The sequence below is a fragment of the Mustelus asterias genome, chromosome 3 (genome assembly GCF_964213995.1).
Source record: "Mustelus asterias chromosome 3, sMusAst1.hap1.1, whole genome shotgun sequence".
Lineage (NCBI taxonomy): Eukaryota > Metazoa > Chordata > Chondrichthyes > Carcharhiniformes > Triakidae > Mustelus > Mustelus asterias.
Window position 1 is genome coordinate 73163051 of NC_135803.1, and position 8954 is coordinate 73172004.

At 40.9% G+C, this 8954-nt stretch overlaps 1 protein-coding gene across 3 annotated transcripts in view; it reads left to right on the forward strand.

The window, feature by feature from the left end:
• LOC144491422 (histone deacetylase complex subunit SAP130-like) overlaps positions 1-8701 on the forward strand; it is a 42315-nt gene extending 33614 nt beyond the window's left edge. For all 3 annotated transcript variants that reach the window (XM_078209227.1, XM_078209226.1, XM_078209228.1), the window contains exons 19-21: positions 1073-1176; positions 5031-5144; positions 6979-8701. In XM_078209227.1, coding sequence (XP_078065353.1) covers positions 1073-1176; positions 5031-5144; positions 6979-7137 — 377 coding nt within the window. In that variant the 3' untranslated portion in view covers positions 7138-8701. The remainder of the gene's footprint in view (positions 1-1072; positions 1177-5030; positions 5145-6978) is intronic.
• The last annotated feature ends 253 nt before the right edge of the window (positions 8702-8954 follow it).

Here is an 8954-nt window from a genome sequence, read left to right on the forward strand (position 1 = left end):
TTACAGTCATAGCTAGGGTGAAGAAAAAGATCAACTTAAGGCAAGGTAAGTCCATTCAAAAGTCTGACAGCAGCAGGGAAAAAGCTGTTCTTGAGTCGGTTGGTACGTGACCTCAGACTTTTGTATCTTTTTCCTGAAGGAAGAAGGTGAAAGAGAGAATGTCTGGGGTGCGTGGGGTCCTTAATTATGCTGGCTGCTTTGCCACGGCAGCGGGAAGTGTTGACAGAGTCAATGGATGGGAGGCTAGTTTAATATATCGTACAAATAATACCTTTTCCAGCAATGCAGTACTTTCAGGATTGCACCAACTGAGCTAACCTTGCATGGCTGACGATTACTTCACTTAAATGTAATGTGTTATGTTTGTAACCTTTTGGGAAATGTAAGGTGCTACAAACATGCCATACTTTCTTTTAATCTTACTTTGGGGAGGTGTAAGAGTAGTGGTATTGTCACTGGATTGGTAATCCAGAAACCCAGGGTAATGCTCTGCGGACCCAGGTTCAAGTCCCACCATGGCAGGTGGTGAATTTGATTCAATAAAAATCTGGACTTAAAAGTCTAGTGGTGACAATGAAACCATTGTCAATTGTAAAAACCCATCTGGTTCACTAATGTCCCTTTTAGGGAAAGAAATCTGTCCTTACCTGATCTGGCCTGCCAGTGACTCCAGGTCAACAGCAATATGGTTGAATCGAGTGGCTTAGCAAGCCACTCAGTTCAAGGGCTATTATGGATAGGCAATAAATGCTGGCCCAGTTAGCAATGCCCACATCCCACAAATGAGTAAAGAAAAATGGAAAAAAGTGTAAAAATATGGCTTGGAAGATCAGTGAAAACAGCTTTTGTTTTAGATTTTGCAAGATTGAAGGCACAATGTCTTGGGTTACACACTGCCCTTTAAGTTTTGGCTTTTAAGTTCAGCCTTAAATAGTCACGGGCTGTAAAAGCAGAGATCCAAAATAAGTTCAGGAGATCTTGCAGCCCTTTCAGATTGATCTCCGTTTACTCCTTGCTACGTAGTAATCCTGACTGATGCCTTTTTTAACCTGTCGTCTTTGTTTAATGGCAGAGGAGAAAAAGCCCACACTGCAGGAGATAGCCAATCAGAAAGGAATTGTCTGCAAGGCCCAGGGTTGGAAAGTGCATCTCTGTGCTGCACAACTCATGCAACTGGTAAGTGAGGTTGGATCTGTGGATGTATGAGGAGGGATTATTTGTAACTGCTGTTGGCCCATTTTTTTTATAAGATCATTGGTTGACTATGATGACATCACTTCTTTGTTCATAAAACCATGGGAGGCAGTAAATGGCAGCATTGTGTTACAAAAACACCAGCAGGTGTGTTCACCCTGTGTTTTATGAAGCAGGGATTGAGACTGTGAAGGCAAAAGGTCATGCCATGCGTATCCTTCAGAAGTCTTAAACTTGCCACCTGTAAGCTGAAATGGTTTATAATGGTGAATAATGTGTATATCCTATTTAAACATGATCCTTTAAAACAAATTAAGCGTAATGGAATTTGTCTTGGAGTCTGCCATAAGTTTTAAAATCTGTCAAACTTCAGAGATTTTTGATAGCTTTACTACTGAAGTTTTAATAGGCGTAGTGTTTATGCAGCTGAGTTTTTGGCTTGGCTTGTGAGCATCAGCAGTCTGATATCACTGTGGCTAGAAGGGATGGTGCTGAGTCTTTCAAACTGCAAATCTAGATTCCTAAGTATTGCAGCAGTATTTGCTATGCATCAGTTCTATAGAGGGAAGTTAAATTGAACTACTTATAACAATACTCCTAATGCAAACCTATCAGTTTAAGGAGAGTGGTTCAAGTATGTGTTTACCTCTCAGTTAAAGTATACCAGCCTCTTGCGTCACTGAATTATAACAAAGCGGCATTTGACGTGTGACAGAGCTGAATCTAAATTTGCTATTGATGCTCTGTAAATAGAATGGATTTTATATTCAGTTGTCAGCAGTGACCTCCACTAAAAGCTGTTAACTGATCATTATCTGTAACAGTGCAAGATGCATTGTGTATCATTATTTGGTGCTCAGGCTGACGTCTACAAGTGATCAGTGGCCACAAAAGCCATTTTATATTTGCAGTATGAGATGAGACACTTGACTGATACTTGCAAGCAGTCACTTATGATTGTGATCCCAAAATAACTTATTGAAAGGTAAGCTAGCAGGTTGAGTATGTTTTAGAAGGATTTGTTTTGACACTGCCACTGGAATCTCATCTGATTCCCTGTTTCTAACTGGTACATACCATTGGCATTTTTGACCAACTATTTTAGCCTTTAGATATTTGGCTAATTGCAATTGAAAATATCGTCACAAAGGCTTTTTTCTTTAGATAAGCCTCTTGTTGTGAGAGTTGGATCCTGCCCTAGGTTTCTTGATTACTGCTATAGATAGTGAATCTGCTTCTAGCATTCTAATGGTTCTTAATGCTGCCACTGCTTATTTCAAACAGTGTCATGAAAACTGTTACCATGTAAGTAATGGCCCTCAGTATCAAACAAGGATAAACATTTACTCAAGTATTTTTGGCAGTTTTGATGATTCTGCTACATCTTCCACATGTATTGTGACAGTGAAACTCCTTGATGCCTATGAAGCTGCTGCTGATTCATCAAACCTGTGGGATGGACACGTTTTGAAAACTTCAAGTGCTGTCCTATGTAATCCTCTATGGCCAACATGCACATCTGCTGTTAGCACTCAAGGGTATGATAGAGTTGATAAGCCGTTACTCCCTTTCCAGTTGCCTAGTTGCAGATATGATTGCCCCCTCTGACCCCTGGTTCTTCTCCAAGCTGTCATCCTCTCCATCGTTCCTTTGAGCTTTCTTCCATTTAAGATGGTGTAACTTTAACCAGCTGCCATTTACATGTGAGACTAGTGCTTTTTGCCTTGAAGTCCTAGATTTGACTTCCCCAGCTATTGCACCTCTTCAGTGTTTAGCCATTTCTCTCAGAATCAGTCTGAGTCCCATCATGCAACTGTTTCAGCCCCCAGAACCCCATCTACTCGCCAGTGTTTTTCAGCATTCACACAGATCTTTCTAAACAGTTTAATGGCCCATGATTGAACAAATCTACATCTGCAGTGTGTTACACAATGCAGTTGAATTTCTCTATCAAGAACAAATTAGTTCACTGCATTGCAAAATGCTTAAAATGCATGCATACAAGAGCAAATGCTGCAGATAGCGCAGATCTAAAATAAAACAATGCTGGAAATATTCAGTAGGCCTAGCAGCATCTGTGGGGAGAGAAACAGTTAACACTTCAGGCCATAGACCTGAAATATTAACTTTCTCTCAACGTAGATGCTGCCTAACCTGCTGAATATTTACAGCATTTTGTTTTTATTTTAGCTTAAAATGTGTCTGCAGAAATGTATTATCATATTTACCATGCTGTGAATCAATGCTGTCACTTGACATAATGAATATAGATATTAAAATTGAGGATGACACTGTCCTAATCCCTAAGCTCATGAAAATTATAGAAATTTATATCATACAATGAGATTTTTTGGCCCACTGTGTTCTTTGTTTGGAGATATCCCACTCCACAAATCCCTGTCATTTGACCAGTTAGTAGTTGAATTATACAGAGCCAATTCCTCATTCCATCTTGTCTCCCAAAGTCCCAGTGTTCCTTTCAGCAGAGGGTCACCTGTGAACTATGTACTGTAAGCTTTTGGTACTCTAAACTCTCAAATTGCATCATCTGTGACTAACTGTGATGTCCTCATCCTCTCTGCAACCTTTGACATGGTTGACCACTCTCTCATCCTCAAGTCTTAATCAATTGAGCTGTTGTCATAACTACATTCCAATCTTATTTATCCAATGAGTCAGGACATCTGTAGCAGTGGGTTCTCTTCCCACCTTACTTTCTGCAGATCTATCAATTTCCTCTTTGCTATCTATATCTTTCCCCGTTGATGTCATCAATGGACATGAAGTCACATTCTGCCTGTATGCTGATGACACTCAGCTCTATCTATTTACCAGTTCTCCAGTTTTGTCACAGTTTGTCCAACATCCAGTCCTAACTGAGCCATGGTTTCCTTCAGTTAGGAGGATTGAAGGAATTGTTCTTCTCTTCCCCCCCGCCCCCCCCCCCCCACAAGCCCTGTACCATATATATTCCCCCCCTTCTCAGCCACTGTCTAGTTGAAGGGTAGCCAATAAATCTTAAGCTGAGTTCCTAATCCTATTTCCACACTGTCACAATGATTGCATACTTGGATCATTGTAATATTGTTCACCTCAGCCTAAACCTATCATCCTTGCCTTTGTCAGGGGGCACCCCAACAATCCACCCATAGTCTTCAACTCACTGAAAATTTTGCTGCTTGCTTGTATCCTATTCCACAACACACCCTTCATCTGCACCCCATCGTTGCTGCTTCATTTTGGCTCACAATTTGTTTTACACTCTCTCCAGTTTGAAATTCTTGTTTCAAATTTCTTGATTTTTCCCTCCACCATTCTGTATTCTCCTCTAAGTGCTATAACATGTGCCTGTGCTATCCCAAATTCTCTTCCAAACTTTTCCCTCATTTTTTTCCGTCCCCACTTCGGGTGACCATTGGCAGTTGTGCTTTTAACTGTCTCCACATTCTGGAATCCCTTCCTCTGAATATCCATCTCCTTCTCCTAACTCTTTGAATATGCTTTTGATCTCTTCATGGCCAAGGCAAAGGAAAATACTTTTTCTAATTGTGCCTCTTCTGAACTTTGGGATCTTTTTTCTACATTAGGGATGGTATATAACTGCAGTTGTTGCCGTTTCAAGAAATGAAGATTGGACTCTTGGTGAAGATACTAGAGGTCACCTAGAGTTTGCAATGCTCTTAGGAGGGGAGAAGTTGAAGAGGAAAAAATTCCCTTCTGTCATTTACCATTTTGAATGTCCTATCCAAGGATTTACTCAAAATTGCTTGACAATGTTAGAATTTGAGCCGCCTCCTCACACTTGTCTGTTCCTTCCCCTCTCCTGAATGGCACAGACTAGTTTGGAACATGATGTGTACAGCCGATTGGCTTCGTTGCAAGAGGGTCTGATTCCAAAGAAGAAAGCAGCTGCAGATGATGACATGCATCGAATCAACGAGCTGATTCAGGTATGTAGATATTCGATTAGAGGGCATGTCTGTGGACTCTGCAAAGGTGGCACCTGAAGTCTGGGTTGTTGTCGTGAGCAGACTAATTATGCACAAGATGGCACAAGAACCAATAAGTTCCAGTTTGTCTTCAGTTAACTGGCATGCAAGTGACTCAAGGCAGCTAAAATAGTCCACATTGTTTTGGGATGGGGAGAGGTTTGAATAATTAGATAATTGGTCCTGATTATTGAATGGGGCAAATGCACCTGTATTGGGACTATTTAATAGAACACACACTCTACAGGTCTGTGCTGAATTAAGTGAGGGAGGAGAATCAGTAAGAGTCCTAAAATTGAAGACATTTGGAAATGAATGCGGCTGGAATAAGAGGACAATCATCTGGACAGGATTCCAAAACACCACAACTGTCTGCAGCTGTAACCCAGCATGATTTATGAATTTAAGAATAAATGGAATGTTGGAGAAAATGGAGTGCAGTGACTGTTGGGAAAATTTAGTTCAGCTTTTTGATTACGCTGGAAATAAATGGCTGATGTCAATAAAAGTGATCAAGAAGTTGTTTGATTATCAATAATATCCTTTAGCAAATGAAACTTAACATCCTTACCTGGTCTGGTTAGTCTTACGGCAGTATAGTTGATTCTTGCCTGCTATCCAGAATGCCTAGCCATCCATTTGGCTATATTAAGCTGCTACTCGAGGAGGCCTTGCACCACCTTCAAAGGGACAACCACAGATGGCGAATACATGCTCCCCTTCTCAGTGATATTCTTATCCCATGAATGGGAAGAAAAAAGGGTAAAGTTAACCATGTAGCTAAATAGAGGATGGCTTGGAGTAAGAATGGTGTGCTTGATGGATGGGTGGCAGTACAGTTATTTCTAATTGGTCCAGTGAAGTAAATCATTAGCATTCATTTCTGAAGGGCTAGAATACAAGAGCAGGGATGTACTGCTGAGGCTGTATAAGGCTCTAGCCAGACCCCATTTGAAATATTGTGAGCAGTTTTGGGCCCTGTACCTAAGGAAGGATGTGTTGGCCTTGGGGGAATCCAGAGGAGATTCACAAAAATGATCCCAAGAACGAAGGGTTTGTCATATGAGGAGCGGTTGAGGAGTCTGGGTCTATACTCAATGGAGTTTAGAAGGATGAGGAGGGATCTAATTGAAACTTACAGAATACTGAGAGGCTGAGATAGTGGAGAGGATTTCCACTAGTGGGAGAGACTAGAACTCGAGGGCACAACCCCAGAATGAAAGGACGCTCCTTTTAAAACTGAGATGAGGAGGAATTTCTTCAGCCAGAGGGTGGTGAATTTGTGAAACTCGTTGCCACAGAGGGTTGTGGAGGCCAGGTCATTTGAGTGTCTTTAAGACAGAGGTTCTTGATCAATAAGAGGATCAAGTGTTACAGGGAGAAGGCAGGACAATGGAGATGAGAATCCTATCAGCCATGATTGAATGGCGGAGCAGACTTGATGGGCCAAATGGCCTAATTCTGCTCCTATATCATGGTCTTATCGCTGGTAATAAAGCTTTGCATTCTGAACTGTTTATACTGAGGGATTGCAAATTGGTCAACATGAAATGTATCAAATATTAACATTAAAAAGGTCAAAATTGAAAGTGTGCATTTATCTAGGCTTTTGCCACTACTTTAGCCATTAGCTCAAGGTATTCAGTGGTGTTTTGGACCACTTTTGTCCACGGGCATTGCTTGTGCTGTTTAAAAGGTATTGAGTTCTATCTTTTGAGTTACTCTTGAGCTTCTTGTCATGTTCATTCTTGTTCCTCACCTTCTGTAACACTTCCTTGTACTATTGTGTTTACAGGGGAACATGCAACGCTGCAAATTGGTTATTGACCAGATCACTGAGGCCAAAGACACAATGATGAAGGTTCTGGATCATAAGGATAGAGTTCTAAAGCTCCTCAACAAAAATGGCACAGTCAAAAAGGTGTCCAAATTAAAGAGGAAAGAGAAGTCCTAAAGCCTCATATTGGATAATAACTCTTTTAAAGCCACTGTATAGCTGTTTAGTTTGGTATCTGAATAAAGCAGAGGTTTGCAGGTGATGGATAGGTTCCACTGAACACAAACACTTCTGTGGTGTGTCCAGAGATCGCAGCGAAAGAAGCACTCACCTTCTCAATAGCGCTTCCATTGTTGACCAGACAGCATGTAGTTAAATTGTAAGTTCCCTGACCCCTTTTAAAGTTGAGAGAATCTACAAAAAGGTTTTGATTTTCATCTGACCTGACTTAGATGATTTTATGGTTACACAGGCCATCCTCTGAGCTGAAGCACCAAGGCTTCCTCCTCCTCCTACACTTTGTGTGCATTAACTATTCCAAAATAACAGATTCACATTGGCCAGCAGTGTTTCTGTTCACTTTGTATTTTTTGGCGTAGTGCATTTTATACTTATCCATTTATCCTAATTAGGAACAGCTCATCATTTCTGTTGGTTTATGGGGCAGAGAGCATGTATACTCTCTAGATGCTTATCACAATTCGCAACCCCAGTAGCTGCTGGAATTAGAGGGGTGACTATAGATTGAGAAGAATGGTCCCAGTTCAATGCCCACAATTAGTGACCATGCACTTGCAAAGTAGGTGTAAGAGGAAGAGGTCCCCCAATCAGAATTTGTGTTTGTCCTCTAGGGAATGTGTTCTCTTCTACAGGTCGATGAGGTAGGTCTTTTCGAGTGGGTGGATTTAATGGCCACTCTTGGTGCTTGTTGGACGTGACTCATGATCCTAAAAGTCTATCCCAGTTATTGGTCTGCAATGACCACTGGGAGTGACTTGAGAACTACTTGGAATATTTTCTCAATGAGAAAAAGAACATCTCTACAACTTTCATTTTTTAATTTAGGAAAAAAATTGAGGTGTTCGCAAATCAAACCCATCTGCTGGTGGGCTTTCAGAATATCTTGAGATTGATGTGACTCTCAAAAGGATGTGCAACAGAATTTTAAATCTGTTACAAAGAATAGCTTTATACTTACAGTTCAGTGTGCAGAGGAAATCTTTTCTCAGCATCCCTTTCTCCCCCACTGGGTGAGTAAACCGGAGGGTGAATTGTTACAGTGCAGTTTTTGCTTTTTCCCATACCAGGTTGCTATCCTGGTGAAATATAGAATCTAACCATATGATGGGATACTTCTATCAGAACTTTTGAAAAGTGGAATAACTAGGGTTTTTTTAAAAACAAAAAAATGAAAGCTTGCATGTTTCTTGTTAGACTTTTCAGCGTTTCTTCTTTCCTGCCCATGCACCACCTCTTTCCTCCTCCTCTCTCTTTTCCTCTTTCTCTCCCCCCCCCCCCCCCCCACATCCATACATGCGCACACACACACACCTCTTCTACAAATAATATATTTGGTGTTTGGACCAGTAGTGTTTGTAACTCAGAAGGTTCAGTATGTAAAGCCTGGGCTGCTCCTGTTGTTTGGTGATCTTGTGTGAAATGTTTGTAGTTTGTGTTGCAGTTTCTTGTACATATACACTTGGAGATCATTAATAAACAGTACAAGCTTTTATACCAATCATGCAAATCTGTCTGGAAAATGACATGTTCTATATGAGTGATATAGTTTCTACCATGTCTGTGTTGTATTTTCCTTAGTTGATAGCATGTCTCGGCTGTTTGTTCTCAACCCTCCATGGCTTACTGAATTGGCCAGTTATTGAATTCCAGGGAGCCTCTGTAGCTATCTCAATGAATTTGGACTAAACAATGAAAAGCCAGTTATAAACTGAAACCCTTGACTGTTTTGCTGCTCCTGAAAAGACTACGGGATA